The sequence below is a fragment of the Cyprinus carpio genome, chromosome B4, assembly GCF_018340385.1.
Source record: "Cyprinus carpio isolate SPL01 chromosome B4, ASM1834038v1, whole genome shotgun sequence".
NCBI lineage: Eukaryota > Metazoa > Chordata > Actinopteri > Cypriniformes > Cyprinidae > Cyprinus > Cyprinus carpio.
The window spans coordinates 8,462,606-8,486,117 of NC_056600.1; the positions used below are offsets into that span (position 1 = coordinate 8,462,606).

The 23,512-nt window shown below is 35.9% G+C and overlaps 1 protein-coding gene, 2 long non-coding RNA genes and 1 pseudogene across 4 annotated transcripts; all 4 read right to left on the minus strand.

Moving 5' to 3' along the window:
• Positions 1-1,530, minus strand: LOC122136985. 2 transcript variants are annotated; one of them, XR_006154484.1, is made up of 3 exons: positions 1,173-1,530; positions 945-1,112; positions 1-35 (listed from the first exon to the last, which is right to left on the minus strand). It is a non-coding gene; the product is annotated as an uncharacterized LOC122136985 (long non-coding RNA). The 2 variants fall into 2 exon arrangements; XR_006154483.1 differs by lacking the exon at positions 1-35 and adding an exon at positions 668-813 and having other exon boundaries at positions 1,173-1,526.
• Positions 1,531-3,725: 2,195 nt separating this feature from the next.
• LOC109098466 lies at positions 3,726-12,034 on the minus strand. The gene is made up of 4 exons (XR_006154500.1): positions 12,010-12,034; positions 4,248-4,322; positions 3,952-4,015; positions 3,726-3,744 (listed from the first exon to the last, which is right to left on the minus strand). It is a non-coding gene; the product is annotated as an uncharacterized LOC109098466 (long non-coding RNA).
• Positions 12,035-12,650: 616 nt separating this feature from the next.
• LOC122137117 lies at positions 12,651-16,206 on the minus strand (annotated as a pseudogene).
• Positions 16,207-16,608: 402 nt separating this feature from the next.
• LOC122137118 (scavenger receptor cysteine-rich type 1 protein M130-like) lies at positions 16,609-17,659 on the minus strand (the record flags this gene model as incomplete). Its single annotated transcript, XM_042722621.1, has 4 exons — positions 17,639-17,659; positions 17,286-17,293; positions 16,921-17,240; positions 16,609-16,784 (listed from the first exon to the last, which is right to left on the minus strand). Coding segments are annotated over exons 1-4 (525 nt in total), but the record flags the coding sequence as incomplete, so codon positions are not given.
• Between the last annotated feature and the right edge of the window lie 5,853 nt (positions 17,660-23,512).

The following is a 23,512-nucleotide window of genomic DNA, read 5'->3' on the forward strand; positions in this document are numbered from 1 at the left end:
AGCTATAATAATCTATAATCTCTGAAAATATTGTCCTGACGCTTTACTATTGGGAGCTACATACCGTTGGCTAATCAAAAATCTACAACGGGCTTAGCTAACGTTACTGCATTTAGATGGGAGAGCATGAGAGGAGATAATAATTAAGTTGACTTGTCACTGAGTTTAAGACGTTAAGTTGGTTATCTTACCCATTTCACGACCTGTTGCTCGTCATGATATAACCTCGCCTCACTCTTCTGTCAGGACTGCGGCGCCAATGGCGTGGATTCTGGGAAACTGAGTGGGCGTGGTCAACCCAGACTTCCATCGAGAGTGACCACAGGAAAAGGCCTTCATCCTGGGTAGAGACCGCCCACTGAGAGGCAGCTTAATCCGCGCAAGCAAACCTTTTCAACTCGCAAAAAAAAAGGTTTTAGACCAGCAAAAAATGACGGCAGAAAAGAGAGCAACATTTGTGGTTCGTGATAAAAGTATAAAAGTGCACAAGGAAAAAATAAAAATAAAAGAAAAATAAAGATTTTAAAAGATTTATATGCACTGTTTTGTTATCAATTTCTTTATTTTTGAGTCTTAAAAGTCATTTTGAGTCTTTTTTTTTTTTTTTTGCAATCTTTTATTTTTTAATTACAAAATAATTAGTTATACTTTCATTCACACATAATGTTTGATTGAATAAAAAAGACACACACACACACACACACACAAAACTCCATACCAAACTAGCCACAACCTCAGACATTGCCTGCACCTCATGGGCCTTCTTACAGTTCATAAACTCATCCGGTGCTACTACTTTGTCTGATGACTCTCCTATGGGAATAACAGACAATGCATGAAATATGACCTTCTAATAACCTGAATGTGACATGCATAATAATCACAATAAATATCCAGCGGAATGTAAATGTGATTTTCAGTGCTTCTGATCTGACTGCAGTTACCTGCTGTAGTGTCTCCAGTCATCAGTCTCAGATTCTGCATCAGATCTTCCAGCTGCATACAGACCCCCAGAGCTGGTAAACAGTGGGCTTTTGCTGCCCTCAGCAGGGCTGATATGTCCACCAACTTCTTTGAGGCATTGCAGAAGCTAAAAGTAGTGTTTTCCTTCTCTTATAAATATATATACATATATATATATATTAATGCAAATCAGATTGAGAGCATCTTACCTTCTATCGCCCTCATGCGGTCTTGTGTGGAACTGACAGCACACAGCACGTCATCAGGACTCACACACATAAACGTGCTCCAAACATCACGAGTGTAAAAGTCCACAGTGTGCGCATTTGAGATACTTAATGATATGGAAGAGAAAGCGCTTAAGTTCATCTATTTATTTTTAAAAGTATCGACGGGTATGTCATTAAATGCCATTGTTCACGGGCACAGAAAAGAGAGAATATTTAGTGAGAGCAGGCTGAGCAGCAGCTGTTGACACAGTATTTAAGACATAAGTAGTCGAATCAGGATATGATTCCTCTGAGCGACCGACTGCGCGGCCATGTTGAGTGTACCAGCGTGCGTTCTGTTGAACGGCGAAACGAATATGAATGAGTAAATGTTAACGTGAAACATGGGACCTTTAAACCTTGCGATCATCCTTACGTCATTACTGTGCGTCTTTGTTTACGCGAGACACAAACAACCGTTTTGTTCACAAATGAGTAAATGTTAACGTGAAACATGGGACCTTTAAAACAAAACGCAAAAACTAAAGTTCGGATTAAAGGGAAAATACTTCAATAACAAATGTGCACATGGTGGTTTAAACACAACAACAAAAAAACGAAAAGAAAATGTTTTTTTGATGGTAGTTTAAAAAGAAGGTGAGTAACGTTAGTCCACTTTAAACATAGCCACTTTTTCAGAAAATGTATTTTAGCCAGTAGAAAGTTAACACTGAATAAACAAATCTGACATAAGGGTCAATGACAAATAAAGACGTCTGAAATGAGAAAAATCTGTAAAACGCACGTGCCTAGTTCTTAGATATGTATCCTGCTTTTAACGCTGGTTACATTTTTGAAAACGTTAATATCATGTTATACAAAAAAAGTTAACTTACGTATTTTTCTTATAAATTGCCACAACATATTTTTGATCAACGTAATAGATCCAGAAAAAAGAGCGTCATGTCATCGACCGAAATATACAACAAATATTAACTAGGACTAAATGAAAGAGTGTGTACTGTTTGAATCTCATCTCTCCCTCTCGTTCTTTCTCAGGTCAGGGATCTTGCCTTCAAAAGGAAGGAGAAGATAAAACAGGAATATAACAAACTTCTCTGAAAAGAGGAAGAAAATGCAACCATCACCAATCCAGTTAGGGGAGGAATATCCCGAAATGTGGCTGACAGTACACACACACACACACACACACACACACAGAAGCCACATTTCTGATTTGTGTCATCAGAAGCTCCCATAAGACTCCATTCATCTGGAAGGAAGCCAGAAAATGTCATCGTATCAGGAAGACAAAGCAAGAATATGAAAGGATAAAAGGAGGAAACGTAAGAGAAAACAAGAGGCGAGGAAATAAAAAACTGACAAATGCATCTTTTAAGCCATCAGTATGATGGAATTGTTGTACAGTTTTCAGTTTTCTAATCAATCTCCTTTTGATGATGTCATTAAGGAAGACTCGTTATGTCATGTAAACCAACACATTTTTAATCATCCTTTACATTTCTTTGGCAAATGATTGATGCATGTTTTTATTATGTGTGTCTGTGTAGGAATTCTTGAAAGATCTAAGCTCAGCGAGAGGAGGCTCTGAAAATGGCCACATATCAGTTGTTGAAGAGAAGAACTAAGAAAGGTCAGCTCAACCTCAATCTGCATATGGGCTCAGCACAAATAATTCAGTATCAACCATAAAAACAAACAATTCAGAATCAAAAAAAAAAATAAAACAATAAAATCTAAAATTTGGGTGAGTGTTTTCTTTTGTTTGTTTGTGAAAAAACATGATGCTTTATAATATTTTTTACGCGCAAGGATGTGCATACCTTTGTCTTTCTTCAGTAATATTTCTTGTAAACAAAATATTCAGTTATCTTACTTGGAGTTAATTAAATTTTATAATTAATAATAAAAAACATGATGCTTTATAATATCTAATAAGTGGTAGATCTATATTTTATTATTATATTTAGCTATAAAATGCTGTCAGAAGCTGAACTGCCTAAAAAGTGCTTCCTTAAACATTATAGAATTTTTCATAATTTCTCTTTTCTTCTAACCGTTCTTTTTAAAATATATTTTTGTGACATGATGAATGGTATATTTTGTTTATTAGTTGAAAAGCATTGATATCAAAATAAAAGGCCAAATAGTAAAATACAAATACTAAGATTTGATAATAAAGCATGAAAACTTTCATAAAAAATATTAAAATAACAAAAACAGAAGGCATTGATGCATTAGTAGAAATATAAAAAACTCTCAGTAGAACCAGTAACTGTAATATGATTTCATAAACAGTCTCCTCAGAGTCATATGGCTCCTCCCACTAAATTTGACTACTCCCACATCATCATAGTCTGTTTAAAAAAAAAAGCAAATAATTTTTTACATTATTGTAAAGTACAGCATTATTTAGTTGAAATTGGGTTTAAATGATAAATATGATTAAAAGTAGATTATGTAAAAAGGTAACAATAACCAACCCAGCATGTTTCTCTCTCATCTTCATTTTGCTGTTCTTCACATCATCATCATACCTCCTGATCTCCCTCTGATACACATGAAATAAAAACCTCACATTGTAATGTAACACAGCTTGTGTCACTGATCTCTCTTCTCCTCATGACTGTCTGAGACTATTCGATTAAACCCGATAAACCTGATGATTCATTAATGGTTTAAATACATGTTCATTATGTAACATGATATATATATAATACAGCAGGTGATGATAAAAGCAGTTCTGTGTGTGACTCACCTGTTACACATTTAAAGTTCTGTCCAGGTAATTATGACATCATCATAATGCTCCAGTGAGTCCACTACACATACATGAATAACAAAAACAAATATTATCATATCAGTACTGACTCACTGAGTATCATTTAAAGGTTTTATATGTAAAAAAAAACAGATAAAAAGCAAAAAACATTAATATTAGAGTTCTGTCCACCCTCTCATGACATAATTATAGCTCTCTCTGTGTGTCTTCTACAAATTTATCATAAAAAGGAAAAATACATGTGTATGTATGTATATAAAACAGAGTGACACCTGTTTTACGATCTGGTTTCAGTCCATCAGTGATGACATCATCATAGTAGCCTGGCATCATTTCCTTCATCTCTTCTGCATCAAAACATGTCATATATTTGGGGTTTTGTGGAATATTTTTGAAAAGAAAATGTAAACTGTGCTGTTGCAGGTCTTGAGACCTGGCATTGATGACATTATTATAATATACAGCCTTTTACTTTTTTAATAAGATAAAAGTTTTAGTATTAAGAACAGCCTCAACACAGCCTTTGAGTCATTGGTCAAATATTTAATTTAGTGATAGAATTAAATTTTATAAATGTGAATTACATTTTAGATATTTCTTGGAGTCTGACCATTATTTATTTTAGGTTTTATTTAATTATATAAAAAATATTTCAGCTCTCTTACTCATGTTTTATGTTGGGACTATTAGCAAACACACATAACCTCAAGATGAACCCGCCTTCTTAACAGCCTTCCAAAAATATACATAGTTATAGACACACTCATAAACATACACCTGCAGCTCTGTGGTTTTCTGTCAGGAATTCTGTGGTTTGAAGCAGGAGGTTTAACAGGACTAATAATAGATGAACATCAACTGTCTGACAGACTCTTATTAATGCTATTAAATGAGATTGATGGCTCAAGTCTCACCCCCTCTGAGTGAAGTGATTGTGTCTGTGCTGAATCTCCTCATAAACGGCCTCAGTTCTTCATCCTGTGTGTCTCCTCTTAGAGAGAGCTGTGAGTGTAGACAGACAAACCTGCTGTCAGTTCACAACACATGACTGATCACACACTGAATAAGACACAATATGACAGGCTCTGGATCTCTCCTGCCTCTCCTCATCACTCTGTTCTGCTGAATCAGTATAAGCAGTGGCACTAAGAGCAGTAAGAGCACAACCCCCAGAACAATCACAAGCACTGGGGGACGGAGAGAGACACTGCTGAAGGAGAATAATTTTGTCCCTTCAGCTTATTTCATTAGTTTACTCACCACATTAGGCATACAGTAAACAGGTATGTACAAAAAAATGACTATTGAGATCATATTAAATCATTTAAATATCATCCTACCTGAGCATATGATTTTCACCACTTCATATTCGTTGCATTTATTTTTGTCCCAAGGGTAAAGATGGACACTGCCACAGATTTGATCTCTTTAAATGAAAAAGGTGCATTAAAACAATTCAGTTCAGGTTATGTTAAACTTAAAATATCACAGAAATAACTGATTAATCCAAGTCTAATGCATGCTGCAAGCACAAAATGCATCTAAAACATGCATCTTTTAATGTTATTAAAATGTTTAATACATAATACCTCGGGAAACATCCATAGTAATATTACTTAATATACATGGATATTTAAAATTATAAAATAATTTACAATAATAAAAAAAAATTAATGTCCACGTATTTATTTTTTGGTAAGTAGCCACGAACTCTACAGTCAGTTATTATTGCAAAACAAACATCCATCAGTGTGATACAAGACCTCTCCACTCCTCATCACACATGAGTTTAATAATTGCATATTTTGTGGAAAACAATAAATACTTCTTTGATAAAACATGCACACTCCTCCATTGTTTACCTGAGCACACGACTCCTACATCCTCCTTGTGTTGACAGTCATGTTTTCCCCAGCCTGGAGAAGAGCAGCTCCACAGGGACGTCTCATTCCCCTCACACTCCACCTCATCCAGCCATATGGGTCCAGAACCAGGACCAAACCAGGCTGGTACCTGCTGGTTACTGAGGGCCACACCAAGTTCAGCCCCGGTAAAACACTGCAAAACGTTTTATAAATGGAAACGGTGGTGCGTTGAACACCCTGTTCTGATGACGCAAGAGTTGCAACTATGAAGAATTTTCGGAGCCTGGTAAAATCGGTATAATCGCATTTCAGGATGAAAAGACAAACAGAATGAAACTGTCACTCAACAATACAATAGCAAAATATATAAATATGTATAGTATGTTACATTATTAATCAGTGTCTAGCTGGCACACCTCCCTAAGGAGAGGATATGGACCAGAAAGACATTGCAATTACTAATGATATCAGACAGACTTAAAGAAGTTCCAGATCTATACTTGTGCTCTTATTATTTCAGTTATTTTGCCTTTAATGTAAATAAACATGTGCAAACAATATAATTGCTCTTGTGAATTTATTTTGATGTTAATTGTATTATGAAAGCGGATTGGTCTGACATTTTTGACACAGCCACCCAGGGCCGCTGCTGGCCAAATGGGTGCCCTAAGCAGGATTGTATTGTTGTGCCCCCTCCCTAAAATATTATGGAAGTAATAATAATAATAATAATATAAACACCAATTAAAGGGGTCAAAATAGAACTTTAATAAAATATAAAAAGTAAATAAATAAATAAATAAATTGTAATTAAATCTACAATTGTAGCACTAGACAGTTACCTATGACCTATGACTGTATGATTTTATTAATACAATTGTCTGATTGATTTTAGATTTTAAAGTCTCAAGCATTCAGAAGTATCGCAAAAGAAAATTAAGCAGTTTTACAATAAAACCATGTTTAATTTTTGTAAGGATTGTGATTTTTTTTTTTTTTAAGAAATTAAAGAGGCAGTGTCATCTATAGCAAAAAGGTGGCCAAAATTCGAGATTAAGTGAATATAATGTTTGGTCAATAGCATATTAAACAGCCTATTTGGTCGTATAACAGCAGCAATTACATGGCCATCGGCTTCCTTAGGAGGCATTTGTAATTACATGTAATGTACATAAATTGTTTATTTTTTATTACATTAAGTATTTTAACAGTGTTATTCAATGAAACCGTATAATTATTAATTAGCCAATCATTATTGCCTCATTGTTTTTATACAATGCATTTTAAGTAATTTTTTAAGTCTGTTTATATAAGCCTAACCACAATATATATTCCATTTCATTAGCTGCTATAGGTAAATAACGAGGAGAATAACAAAGTGCAGTAAACGGTAAAACTGTTTGCAGTACAAACCAGTGTGTTCTTAATTAAGATAACAGGATTAAAATAATATGATAGTGCACATCATTACAAATGGCTGCACCAAAAACTAACTGTACTAAAAAGCTAAAAATACATAGAAGCAAATCATACCTTAAACAAGACCCACCATTAACGTAAAATCCAGCGCATTTTTTATTTCAGGAGAAAAAGGTGGATAGGTAGCAGTGGTACTGCACCCACCAAACAAGATAAACGTCCCTGCGTTCCATTCGGAAGGGCACATCCCTATTCCCGAATCCCTTCAAAGAGTTTACCCTCCAGAGAGAGGAAAGACAGCATGCAAACCAAGCTGCGTGCTACACAGCAAAAGACAAAACAGGACATTAAAACACGCAGCCGATAACACGAGCTTGCGTTACGATACCACAACAAGAAAAGCACGTGGCGAACACAAACCACGTGCCACACAAAACACAACACACGTGGACAGAAGAGGAATGAAACCGCACGCTCCCACAACAAGACAAGGGCTGCATCCGAAAACTGAAAAATGCTGCCTTCAGAGGATCGATTCCAAGGTAGGAAGACATCAAGGCACAACCAGTGTTAGCTTCAGTTCCTGTCTCCTGAGATGCCTTCATCTGTCGCGATTTTTGAAGGCAGCATAGATGTATCCTTCGCTGCCTTTGATATCCCACAATCATGTAATGGTTCAATTCTGTGACAGTTAAGCCAAAAAATAAAGGTTGCGTCTGAAAGTTGTGGTGGGGTGGTCAGTTTGTGTGTAAATGTATGTGATCAATTAATATTGCAGTAATGAAATATCCACTTATAGAAATTAATATTGCAGTAATGAAATATCCACTTAGTTATCGCCAATGCTCTCTATATGTTGTAGCTCATTAAACCATTAATCTGCCTCAGAAGCCTGTCCAAAATCAGTTTCATGAGGTGCCTTTGTGCAAAAACGCTGCCTGCAAAGTCATTGCCTGATATGGCAGTGAGGCAGCAAGTCAGCTGCCTAAGTTTTCGGATGCAGCCAGAGCATGGAGCGCGAGTGTCCGGACACCGACACGAAACCGAAACTCAAGACATGAGTGCCGGGATCCGAACACCAAGCTCCAACCTAAAAGAGGACACGCATACAAGAGCACACTCACATGAAAACGACATAACTGGAGTGTCAGGGCTCTGTCACAAAACCATGAATAACACTAGACCGAAGTGACAGAACCCTGACACAATAATGTTTGATCGTGCTTTGGTTCATATAGAAACGACTTTTCAAAAGTTGTATATTATTACAGCAAAAATGTGTATTTGTTCAATTAATAATTTTTATGTGAGGTTGAAAAATAAACAGTGATATTATCATTGGTGCTACAAGTTAGTTTTGCTGTAGGCTATTCATCAAAAGCAGCAGCAAAAAATAAAAAAAGAAATTAAGCCTTTATAAGATCAGCATTTGAACACTATAATAAACACAAAATTTATCTGCATGGTGACTGTTATTTTTATTATGAAAGTGAGATGAATGAAGAGCGTGTCACTTAATGTTTATTAAGTTAATCTGTCCAGTGGTAGAAGCTAGTCAGTGATTTCCAACTACACATATTTTTTTTTTTAAATAGTATATAAAATGATTAATACAGATGTGTGTATTCTGCATGTTCACTGGTTTATGTTATACCATTTTTTTTTTATTTTAGATAGAGCATGTCCATTTTACACTGAGCAACCAGTAGTGTGAATGAATTCAGTCCAGCTGGAGGAGGTTTGGGTTTGGGGGTAGTTAACTTCATCGTGGGGGGTTGACATAAAGGTGTGAATCTCTCTTGCTCTTTCATATGGAGAGTTTCTGATGAGCGCTTTCAAACTTGCTGAGCAGGTTTAGGCCAAGTGTCTGTTTTAGGACAAATGCCTCCTTTGGTTTGGCTTTTGCAAATTTTGCAGTTGCATACAAAGTGGTATTACATACAATATAATATGTTTTTGTTTTTTTCTCAGGAAAGATAAGCAGCCTTTGAGATAGAGACACAGAAACTGGCCGAAAGAGAAGAAGCGCGTCTGCCAGAGAGACAATAACTTTTGTTCTTAATTTATAGGCTATGCTGCTTTGTACTAGTTTCAATTTTGCATGGTTTTAATTGTATGAGGCAATGCTGCAGATGTTTTGGCAATACAAATGTAAAAATATAGTGCAGTAATAAGAAACTGTCCCGAGATTTCAATGTAGGCCTAACCATTTTTAGTTTCATTATTGAGCAATTTCAGCATTAAGGACGTTACATTCGCAGGCAAAACCTGAAATATAAATTCTCACAGAATGTATTCATTACCAAGAACCATCTCTTTATGTTTTTCTAAATCCCAAGTAGAGTCCAGACATCAGAAAAGTATCCGTCTATGAAAGTGTTTTATATGCTATTTTGGATTTGGGAAATACACAGATGTTACGGACTTATACACAGGTGCCCAAGGCGGTAGAAAGCACGTTCTGGTTGGCCACCTACTGAATAATGCAACACTTCTAAAGTCTGGTAAATAAAATGCCCAGAAGACAAGCCATATGCATATTTAACTATTGGTTAAAAACACACCTGATCACATATTTGATACAGATTTGTGTGTTTCTTTTGTAGAATTTAGGGTACTTAATGTATCGAAAATAAATGCAAATATGTTTTTTCTTTCCTGTTTAATCACTGATGGTCATTTGGGCTTATACTTAGGATGTCTTTGATTGTCACTGTGGTTGTGCTTTGTTGTGTAACGTCTTACTGCAATACACTCAAAAAATTGTCTTAAATGTTTTTTATTGATATTAACAAGGCCAAAAAACAATACAAAAACATCTCACAAATGCAAAATCATATAAAAACCTGAGATTTGACAAATCAATAACATGTCACTCATACTTTGTTCAGATTTGATGAATAGCTTCTTTGTTGGTTTCCTCCTCCTCATCATAATCTGTTATTGAAAACAAACTCTTAAACCATGTCAAATAGTATAATTAGAAGAATATTTTAAAAGTCGAAAAATGGGAAAATATTTTAAATATTCAAATATTCTAAATAAAGATGTTAATATAATGAGAACAAAAGGGTTATAATACAGTAACTTACCGGACAGGTTTCTCACATCTTCACTGACACTCATGACATCATCATACTCCTCCTGAACTCCCTCTGATCAAGAACGACATAAAAACATGTCACATCAGTTTATAAAGCATTTTATCTCATTTGAAGGATCCCTTTTCCCTTTAAGTGTCTCGATTACACAGAAGGCATGTCTAATACATGTCTAATGTAAATATGCAAAGATTAAATAAGATAAAATTTAGTTCTGTGCATCTCACCTGTTACCTCTTTGAAAGCTCGGTCTATTAATGACGACATCATCAGAAACCTCTGGTGCATTCAATACACATAAAAATAGTCAAAATTAAATAAGCCAAAAAAACCCATTAACACACTAATTTAAAATATTTTCTGAAATGCTCTTGATTTTTGAGTATCTAGAGTATTATTTTAAAGAACTGATTAAAAAAAGTAAAACACCATTTTTGATATCGGAGTTCTGTCCGCTCGTCATGATATCATCATAGCTCTCAGGTGTCTTCTACAAATTCACACATTCATCATAGACACACATTCATTACATTCATTACATTCAACACAAATTTGAAATATTTATGTTAAATATACTGTAATATTTAGATTTAAAAGTATATTATTATTGCTGTTGTAGAGTAAGAGAGTGACACCTGTCTCACGATCTGGTTTCAGTCCAACAGGGATGACATCATCATAGTATCCCGGTGTGATTTCCTTCACCATCTCTTCTGCATCAACACACAATATGTTTGGATACAAAAGCCAAAATATCTTCTTGTTGAAGATCAAGAGACTGAGAATTTCTGGAAACATTTGGTAAAAGAATTATGTGATCAATTAGAAAAGGTCACTGACCCTTTTAGGCCACTGCCGTTGGTGACATTATCATAATATGCAGTCTTGAACTCTTTTGCTAAAAAGTAGAGCAGACTGTTAATATACTGTATGTAAACATCAGTTTTTAGTATAGAATCATCAATCAAATATATAATAGAACTACTAATTTTATTTATTTATTTATTCATTCATTTTGGTGAATTCATAAAAAGGATGTGGATTGAATGTGTGCTTCATCTCTCGAACCTGAGAGAAGCTCATCATCATCTTCATACCCAGAATGCAGTTCTTCAAAGATGAGACTCCCTGCTAAAGAAGAGCAGAGCAGTCAGAAACATGTTCATCATTACAAACAGACTGAATCCTCATTTCCTTTGAATCATAAAGCATCGTGATAGTGACAACACAACAAATTACTTTATTACTTAACACAATTACTTACTATTATTTAAAGCATTCAACACATAAATCCCATGGAGTTTAGGCCTATTAGCAAACACACATGGACCCATTCCTCACTGCCTTCCAGAAATATACACAGGAGGAGACACACACACCCCTGCACCTACTGTACAAGCATATGAGCCCCTGCTTACGACCCTCTAAATATACACACAGGAAGAGACACTCACTGACACACACTCTCTCTCACACACACACACACACACACACACACAAATAAACATGCACCTGCAGCTCTGTGGTTTTCTGTCAGGAATTCTGTGGTTTGAAGCAGGAGGTTTAACAGGACTAATAATAGATGAACATCAGCTGTCTGACAGACTCTTATTAATGCTATTAAATGAGATTGATGGCTCATGTCTCACCCCTCTGAGTGAAGTGATTGTGTCTTAAATGAATCTCCTCATAAACAGCCGCGAGTCAGTCATCCCTGTGTCTCCTCTTAGAGAGAGCTGTGAGTGTAGACAGACAAACCTGCTGTCAGCTCACAACACATGACTGATCACACACTGAATAAGACACAATATGACAGTCTCTGGATCTCTCCTACCTCTCCTCATCACTCTGTTCTGCTGAATCAGTATAAGCAGTGGCACTAAGAGCAGTAAGAGCACAACTCCCAGAACAATCACAAGCACTGGGGGGACGAGGAGAGACACTGCTGGAGGAGTTTGTGGAGGAGAGACTGATGTTGAGCGCACTGGAGGAGAAACTGATGTTGTTGTGGCAGGAGTAGTGGACACTGACAAATCTGGCAGAACAGACATAAACACATTAACAATCATGCAAATGACTGCAAATGACACAAATATTATTAGCACTGTTAGAAAATTATTCAAAAAGTTTGCTGTGACCTGTACAGTTGAGTCTAACATGTTTCTTGTGGGAGCAGTCAGTGTGGTTATTCAGGGAGAGAGGACAGTCCCACAGGTGAATCTCATTCCCTCTGCATTCACCTTTGTTCATCCACACAACACCTTCATCAGCACCAAAGGTTGAATTCCCATCAGCCCTCAGTGCTGCTCCACAACCCATCTGCCTGCAGACCACCTGAGCATCGCTGATGTCCCACTGATCATCACAGACTGAGCCCCACACAGCATTATGATACACCTCCAGCCTCCCAGAGCACCGGCTCTCCCCTTCACTCAGTCTGAGAGGAACATGATCTAAAACACACACATTAACCAGCACTGAGCAGCTTCAACACATCATTTATAACAAAACACATTGAAACTAAACCAAGATGGCTTTAAATGCATGATTAGACTTCTTGGTCTTCTTTGAATACACATATTTAAAACAAAAAATATAAAAATAAGGTTTAAATAACTAAAATGTACCAATTTTTTTTTTCAAAAACTTACTTGAACACTGTTTCTGTTGAGGAGATGGTGAGATAAAACAGGTCAGATGACTCCGAGAAGACTCATGATTCTCCTCCTCTGAGATTAAAAGATAAAGAGAATATTAAGATACAAGACACAAACTGTAACATCTCACAGTGAAACATATCAATGTGAAAACATAATTTAAGCCTCATAAATCATTTTTAGGCCCTTTTCCATCAGCTCAGGTTAGTTTTTCAGAAACATTAGTTTACTCACCATATTAGATATAAACATTGTGTTTAAAGAAACATGACTACTGAGACTATACATAATTTAAATAGCATCTCACTTGAGCAGGTGATTTTGGCCACTTCATCCCTATTATTACAGTCATTCTGTCCCCAGGGTGAAGATGGACACTGCCACAGATATGAATCATGTGGTCGACATGTAACTTTATCCAGCCAGTTAGGAGCTGATTCCAATCTTGCTGTAGAATCAGACAAAACACCAGATCTTCCACAGTTCAGCTCTTGACAGATCAGACTCACTGTGTCTCCGTCCATCTGGTTCCAGCACACATTACCCCAGGATCCATTGTAGAAAACCTCCACATTCCCTTCACAGCCCTCAGTTAACCTGATCTCTTTAAACTCTAAATGGAAATTAAAAGAAAATGTCATTTTAAAATACCAAAATTAAAAAATCTGGGCAGTATGGATATGTAATAAAAGATGCCACTAAACAAATATTACAAATATATTGTCTTTGTTGTTTCTACATTAATTTGAAGATTGAATGTGAAAGTATTGCAATATAAAAGTATTTTGAAAAACCTTAACTTTAGGTGGGATTAATCGCTATTAATTTAAAAAAAAAAAAAAAAAACTAAATTTGACTTTGAAAATAGCCGCAAAAGATAATATAAAGCTATTATTGTGTTAAGTGAGAAAAGTATCAAGTAGACATAAAATAGTAGCTTTAGAAATAAATATTTTATTTGATTCAACATAGCATTTATTACACATAAACATTTATGCTACAACAGCCTAACATAAACTATGGAACATAAAGGAAGATGATTTGAGAAACATCTCAGGATTTTTTGTTCATAAAAATGAAAGTCACTGGCAACCAATTCTGCTTTGTTACCAACAGCTTTCAAAATACCTTCTTTAAGTCATTCAGGTGTGAAACAACACGAGGGTGACTAAATGATGACAAATTTTAATTTTGGGGTGAACTATTCCTTTAAGGTTTTTTTTTTTGCAGATGGCAGAAAATATGCTCAACTGCCAGCAGATGGCAGAAAATGTCTTTATGAGTCATTCATTCATACCATTTGTTCAAACATAAGAGTCATTTTAGTGCCACGTTAAATCTTTTTTTTAAAAATCTAAAATTACAAGATTAAAGTCATAATATTTCGAGAATAAAGTCGAAATTATGAGAATAAAGTTTAAATATTATGAGAATAAAGTGGAAATGTTTTGAGAATAAAGTTGAAATGTTTTGAGAATTTAAATCGTAGAAATTAAAGTTATAATATTTTGAGAGTAGGCTATAGTCTTTCTTGTGCATGCAAATGGCACGGATTGAGAACACCAGGAGAAGTTGGCAGGCCACCGAATTGATTTGAATATTGTTGCATCCAAGTGGCCTCACCATTTTACTGGGATGAGGAAGAGTCAATTTTAAGGACTCAGGGAAACGGCTTAATATCAAGAATATGATATTTATAACAGACTGACCAGGAACAACTTTTTATCTTAACATCAGCTCCACAGACCCAATCGACATTCCTTTGTGCTGTATTTAACGCTTTTTTAAATACAGTACAATATATGTGGGATTATTAGCAGAAATCATATCTTGTGTCATACTCGCGGGGACAGTATGCTTGAAAATAATATTTCATGTCTTCCATTGCATTCATTATTTGTAGTGCGCCAGCCACCCAATAGCAATAAGCTTTGTGCTTTTGGTAGGCCTACTTTTTATATAATCATCATCCAAAATCAGTCTTATAACAAAACAAAAACAAATTATTACAAAAAATAATTTTCCAATCGACCACTTTAATGATCAGATCTCTGTATTTATGTGAACCAATTCATTAAATTAATTCTTTGTGAAAATTCCAAATTTCTGGATATTCCACCACCTACTCTGCAAAAACGTCTGTGGCATCCACACTTTTATTCCTCACATTTAGCCTATTTAGTTAAAAAAAATGTTCTAAAAGTTGAAGTGGGCTCCAACTTCGTTAACATAGGCTAAAGCCCTATTCAAGACAGGATTAGTAGCCTATTACCTGGTGACCTAAAAAGACTAAAGTCTCTAACCCAAAGAGATATTCTTTATAAAAGTTAAAACTCATCCACACCCTCCTAAACGCCTTGTTTAAACGCCCCCCACTTGTTTACATCACTGTATGGGAAGAACTGCATAATGCCGCCCAAATGTTCAAAACAAAGAAAGTAGGCGTAACTTTGATTCTCACTGTAATATTTTTGCTGCCGCCGCCACCATGTTGTGGAGATGCTGTGTGTTTCATTGTGAAAATGAAAATACTTTGTTTAGCCTTCCAAAAGAGGACACAACTAGAAATCAGCGATTAAGTTGTATTTACAACACTGTTCCAGAACAGTTCAAACCAAATATTTGTGTGTGTGCAACGCATTTTACAGAGGACTGTTACCTGAACCTGGAAGAGTAGCCTACAATGCCGTCTGTGCTGACTCACAGCCTGTAAGTACATTTTCATATTTAAAGAATTTGTAACTGAATATTCAAACGTGAGTTTTAAATATCGTAGAGTAGCGCGTGTTGTTTGTCGTTTCTCCGATCACAAATGCAGACATTTTAGCAACATTATATGACCCCTTAAAAATGTTTTATAGCCATATCAGCATTCAGCATGTTTACCTGAGCACACGACTCCTACATCCTCCTTGTGCTGACAGTCATGTTTTCCCCAGCCTGGAGAAGAGCAGCTCCACAGGGACGTCTCATTCCCCTCACACTCCACCTCATCCAGCCATATGGGCCCAGAACCAGGACCAAACCAGGCTGGTACCTGCTGGTTACTGAGGGCCATCCTCACACTGCAGCTGTCTGCACACCACATGGGCATCTTTAATATCCCAGGAGTCATCACACACTGTACCCCCATGAGCCGCTGTGAAAAACCTCCAGCCTCCCTGCACAGTCTCCCCCAGAACCCACCAGCCTGATGGACCCACGACCTGATATTCAGAGAAAGAAAAACATTGATTGTACATGCACATTACTGATCACTAACAACTAAAGAATCTGCCCAGATGTTGATTCAAACAAAAACTCATTGAGAGTTTGTTGAGAACTGCAGTTCAATAGATGAGCTTCACTCTTTGGAGATAATATTTATTTGTCATTCATTGTTTAAGTAAAATATACTACATTTATTAAAAGGTGTCATTTTAGTCTGAAACTACAGTGTGAATGTGCTCACCAGAGCAGATGACTCCAACATCTCGTCTGTGAGAACATTCAGCTCGACTCCATGAAGAGATGGAACATTCTGAGAGTTTTGTTTCATTCCCGTCACAATCAAACACATCAGCCCAGATTTCACCACTTCACCTCTCCAAACCAGTCTGATCCCACAACAGACACAGCAATCCCACAATTCAGCTGTCTACAGAGGACACTGGCATCTCTCATATCCCAGCATGCATCACACACTGTGCCCCATTTACTGAGATACTGAAGCTCCACTCTTCCAGCACAAGAGCCTGAACCGTCTATCAGTCTGAGATCAGTGTAACCTAGAAAAACAAACAAACAAGTGATAGCTTATTTAAACAGTGTGAAACTGGTGTCAAGATACCTGAGCAATACAACAGCAGTATATTACATAAGTATGTAATTCATCTAAAGAGATGCCAAATGTTAATACTCAACCAGAACAGATCACTCCCACATCATTGTCATGAGAACAGCTGTGTTTCTGTGAAGATGATCGTGGACAGATGTCTATTTGAGATTCATTTCCTCTGCACTGAATCTCTTCTGACCAAACACGGCCTTCTCCTTTACCAAAAGCAGCTGCTCCCAGCACCTGTACAGGAGCCCCACAGTCCAGCTCTCTACACACAACCTCTGCGTCCTGCTGGTCAAAGACAGCGTCACACACCCAACCAAATCCTTCAGTGCACGAAACATCTCCACTCTCCCAGAACACAGGTGAAGCCCGTCCACAAGTCGAAGCAACAAAACTAAATCTATGAATAACAAAAGCAGATAATTAAGTAAACATCTCTACTCACCTGTAACACTAGAGAAAACTGTCATTTAATTTTGACATTTTGTGTTTCATTAATTTCACTTAATCAGCACTAATTTTATCTTCCATCCATAATTTTATAATCTTTGTTTAATAAGCAACGTAAAATAAGATTGTCAAATCAGAAAGTCTGAATAAAACAGCAGACATGACAAATTGAATGGTAATTCTCTTCATAGAGAATAAGGAATAAGGATTAATATATTATTTTGAACAAAATAATTAAACAGATTGCCTATTTCATAGGATTGAAATTGATGCAGTTTGTCCACTCCAGCATGTCAAGTATTTTTATTGCTTGAGTAAGAATTTTTAAATGGTTTTGGAGCAGCTTACCTGAACAGACAACACCAGCATCGTGATCATGATTACAGTACTCCTGTGTATACTGCCTGTTGGAACGGCAGTCTTTTAGTGCAGTCTCTGATCCACTACAATGTACATAACCCATTGAAATTGGTCCTGATCCTTGTCCAAAGTGAGCTTTATATATTGCTTTTCCAGCCACTGCAGCATCAGCAATATCCCAGGCATCATCACACACCATCATCACACACTTAATATGACACACTGTTCCCCACTGACCATCATTATAAACCTCCACTCGACCAGCACAGGGATTATTGCCATTCCACCAACCTCACACTCACACTGTCTACACCACCTGAGAGAGAGATATTTAGTGAACATACCAAACATAGTATGTAGTAAAGTGTAACATTACATGTAAATTATTTCAGCACATTTTAAAGAATAGGTACCCTATTGACCCTCAGTATGTACCTACCAGAGGTGATGATTTTTACCATAGAACACAGAAACATCAGCATCACACAGTTCTCCATTTTCTCCTTCAGCTCGACACACACTACTTCATCAACTCAGAACTCAGCACAAGTTTTCTCGTCTGCTCCTCAAACACACTGAAGAAACTGGCTCCTGTCAGCCCCCTAAAAAGAGAGAGAGAGACTCACAGCTGCCAATGACACTCACTGTTACCTTATTAGACACAACAGAGGAAATCATCAAACACAATCAGTGACAAATCAGAAACCAGCATTTTGATTTTCTCCATATATATCAATAAAGTGTGAGCGCTGATGGCCGGGACTCCTCCTCCAGCGTAAAGAGACACTTCACTGAGGACAGACTCTTGTGTCAGTCAGAAGTCAGTGTGGAGGATAAAGTCACACTAAACTTAAAGCAGATTGATACAGAAACACTGCAGCTTATATTCAGCATCAAACCTAAACCTGAACACAGCAGATACAAGCTCTGATCACTGACTGCTCACTTCAGACACTTACTAAAACTTTACTTCACACAGAAAGAAAGTTGGTATTTGCTTAAAATTTATAAATTTAACTGAACTGATCATTTAAAGTTTTATATCGGGGATAATGTGCATAACATTAAGGGAATTTTACTACAATGTTATACCAACAAATGCACAATTAACTTTTTTACTTTAATAATGTTATAAAATGAATTGGACTGTTTGTGTACACAAACAGAGGTCTATTCAGACAAGATTTGTTAATAAACATTGGTTTTTCTATTCCAGAGAAATATTAATCGGATATTAAATCAAATACATTTGTAGATGCAGATGTGTGTTTAACACGGTAATGTGTAATTCATCCAGCAGATGGCAGCAAAACACTTCTTATTGTAAAGAGGAGCAGACAAGCGTCTTATCCTTGTGTCTCCACATGAGGGAGATTCTTACTGTTGAATATTTTTTCTGGACAGAAACTGTACATTTCTTTGTTTACAGATGCATTATAGCTACAATTTTTTTATTTATTTTTTTCATGTAGAGCTCATTTCACAGCACATCATTTTACTCTTTGTCTGCTTCTATAATATCAGACACAGAATGATGTAAATACACTAGAAGTGATATTTCTTGTGTTTTATTTGGTTCTCATCATAAACTTTTATACAGAAAAAAAATAAAAAACTATTTTTTCAACTCTTGATATGTAGAGATATCTCAAGACAGAATTAACAGAATTTAAATTAATTTTGTTTTAATGATTTTTAATGGGACTAAATTTTGAAAGAATTTTAAAACATTTAATCTGTTAAATTTAAATTACCAGTGTATTAACACATTTTTAGTACAATCCAATAAATAAATAAATAAATAAAGTTGTAATGAAGTTTAGAAGAAAAATACACAGTATACAATGCACACAGTATATATATTATAAACACTTTTTAAAATACACTTTTAACAAATGTAATTTTGGACAGCACACTTCAGTTGAAATGAGAAAGCCAATTATTTTACATATGCTTTAGTATATTAATCAATACATTAACATAACTACCTCTTTAAAAGCACGACAACAAAAAACAAAGTGATTTAAATGTAAGTTTAAGTAAAACTTAAATCACAATATTACAAAGCACATTTTTAAGTGCACTAAAGTGTTTTTAAGAAACAAAGTGAGTACTCAGTTTAGATACAAGTGACCTTTAATTTGATGTATGGCTATAAGTGCACATTAAGCCCACTTCTTCTCTCCCCTTCAAGAGTAGAAGGGATATAAACTTATAAACACACCTGGCTTTACCATCCGTCCTGGGTCCGTGTATCTTTTGGTCATTTGATTTTTTGTTTAATTTTGTAAGTAGAAAACAGAAAACAGCTCCTTTTCGCTTTTTAATTTGCAAAAACTAAAACAAGAATTCGCTTAATTTTTAGTTTTTCGTTTCAGGTTAGAAATGAATAAACAGCTTTGAATATCGATGACTACATCGGGCGGGGAATTAAACTCCCTTTCTTGCTGCGATTGGTCAGACAAAAAAAAGATCAAACCATGCTGTCATCAGTCCTTCTGCAGTTCCTCAAGGCTGCAGAATAGCTAGTCCCTCTGTCTTGCAGCAGTGCCGTTACAGATTCTTACACACTTGTTTATTGCAACTACATTTAACTTCTTTTTCTCATCAAACAACTAGACAAATGAATGGCCTGACACAACCTATTCTGTGGCAGAGTATCAGGGCTTTCTTCTGTGAAGATATAAATTCTATGCCTTTGCATCAGCTTGGCATGCCAGGGCAGGCTATATCCCACTCCTGGTCCCCCACAGTAAGTTTGTTTTGTTTAATTAAGTAACTAATTATTATTATTATAAATATTATTAATTATTTCAAAATAAATATTTTAAACACTAATACAAAAAAGGAAAGAGTAATGCTTTTGACCTTGGGTATATTCGAGCTGGGGTAGATTACTTACAAACTGTAACTGCGTACTGATTCCAAATTACATGACAAAAAATGTATTCAGTAACTAATCCACTACATTTCCACAGTTTTAGGTAATCCTAGTTAGATTACATTGATTACTTTTTACCTAACTGGTTTATTCACACTGATTTTTAAACCGGATAATATTTGCTACCATAATGATGTAACCAATACATTCGTGAGAAAAGATATTCCTTCAATTGTAATTACAACATGAAGTGCATTTAACAATTATATTACGTATATAAGAATGTGTGGGGGTAAGTTTATGAAAGGCTAAAAGTGATTTAACATCAAAAATGTAAAATAAAATAATCATACACTTCACGAAAAAGACTGAAATATTTTATGTTACCTTCATGTGTTTTGTACCATATTTACCATCCACTCTATGTCATAGGGTACATTAAAGGATCACTGGATTATGAGTTCCTTCTTTTTAACCTTTAGTGTGGTAATGTTTGCTGTTTGAGCATAAAAAACTTCTGCAAGGTTTACGATGCTCAAGTTTAACGCAAGGGATATATTGTCTTTACTATTGCGGATTGACCACCCCTTTAAAGTAAATATGTTAGGTAAAGGTTGCATAGGACAAAGAGTATTGAGAATGTCTGCAAATAAGAATAATGAGAATTTGTGCATTTTAATGAGTTTGAAGACAAAAGCCTTTCATATTACATAATAATAATACATGGCTTACCTACTGAGTGGTCATTAACATAAAAATAATGCGTTTTCTCAGTAGTTGATGCCAATTCGTTGGAAGACACTTCTTAAACTGAAATTATTTTTGTAACCCATTGGTCCAATGCTGTATGTCAGCCTACGGATTAAACCTGATAACTGTGTGGGTCTTGAATGTCCCTGGACAACTGGAAGCCTTTCTGAGTGGTTTATAAATAACGTTATACTAATTTTAGAAAGGAACATTTAAAAAAAAAAAAAAAAAAAAAAAAAAAAAAGAGAATTCGAGAGAATCAATAACGCTGAATCATTTATTTCTATTGTGTGAATAAAGTAATCTATAAAAAAGTAATGTAGTCTGATTTAGTCTGACACTTGTGCACTCGCACACAGGATGTCAACACAGATTTACATAATGGACTATTGCCATTTGGTTTTTGTTTCTCACCAAACCGTGAAACTGTATCCTTCAGCAACGTTTGGAATATAGCATACGCCCGAGATGCAATTATTTTATGACAGATTTCATCCTCTTAAAGAAAAAAGTGAAAGTCACCGTTCTCTGCACATTAAATGGTAAGTGCAAGCAGGACATTTTTGTGTGTGTGTTTCGGAAAAAGACGCGTAGACCTAATAAACCTTTAAAGACATCTGACTAGTTATCCTAGTTAAATAAACAGAAAGTAGTTGGAAGTGCACAGGAAATATGCAGCATCAAACAGTTTTATTTAATTTGAGTATTGAGAATTATTTATGTTTCCACGGATTTGTTCCTCAAGAGGGGATCATTGAATAAGTTTGTCATTATAGTCATATGGTAAATGCAATTTTTATTGTGTCACATTCAAAATGAGCTACCAAATGTCGTCCCTTGGAAAAATCACGAAACCACCAGAATGCACGCTTTAGCGCAAACCTGAAACAGCACAGCTAGTAGTAGGCTGCTTGATGCGGACAACATTTTTAAAAGTCTACTAAGGTTATTTGACGTAAATGCATTATTTAAGTTCATTTAGAATAAATCACAGTATATATCATGATAAAAGTGACTTTGACCGTTAGTAAAATAATGTTAGCTATGAAATCCCCCCCACAGCACAGCGCACTGAGGAATAGTATTCCTGCCGCGCAGGTTGCAACGGTGCATGACACCGACTTGTATAACTGTCGACTGACAGTTTGATCCTTTTTTTTTTTTTTTTTTGGTTCGTTTGGTCTGACCAACAGCAGAAAGGGGCGTTTAATTCACCCCCGCACATCTTGGTAGACAATCTAATATTCAAGCGATTTTCTTTTTCAACCAAAACCCCTGACAGAAAAAAACCTACCAAATTAGCCAAATTCTTGTTTTTCGTTTGTTTTTGCAAAATAAAATAAAAAACGAAAAAGGAGCCGTTTCTCAGTTCTTCTACTTTCACTAATAACACCAAAAGATCAAATGACCAAAAAGTACACGAACCGTCCTGATTAGCTCCCACTTCTTTTATCTTGATTACCCCTGCAGTATAATCGCCCCTCAAACCCAGTCTCACAAAATAGGTAACCATGTCTTGTACGTTTCGGCAAAGACCGTTTTGTTACGTCCCCTCACTGCACGTTTCGCAACAGTTTCAAAGAGAAATGCCCACTGAGTGGCGCTAAAACACAGGTTTAATAAGTGAACCCTGGCCCGTTTTGATTACGTTAATGTAGTTACGTATTGCTGTTTTTTTACGTTTTTTGCTTTTCTGGTATTTTGCGCGGTTCAGGAATTCAAAACCGGACCGTCGCTACAAGTTATGCCGTCCTACACACCAAACCCAAACCCTAAACTCTACCCGATGTAGTGTTAACAAAGTGCAAAATGCCTTATATCACAACGCATTTACTCGCATGTGATGTCAACTTCAACGAACTTATACAGATTTTGACTGCCTTTTGTCGAACCGTGGTTACATGGGATTCGTGAACAGAGCTCCTCAGCCTCTGAAGTCCGCTTCTGAACTCCGTGAGCTACTCAAACAAAGCGTTCCGCCTCTGACAACCCGTAGATATGAAGCTGGATATGTGTGGTGTTAATGTTCAAAAGCATCCGTTTTCAATCTCCCCGCTATTAATATTGTTTGAAGTCACAACATATATTCTTCAGTATTCTGAGACATAATTACGCGCTATTATTGAAACTCTGTATCATCTTGGTGTGAAAAGTAATAAAAGTTGTCGGATTTTAAAAAACGCGGTCCTCTAGTGTTATTTCTTTTGGAACTGCAGTGCGATACGAAGGAC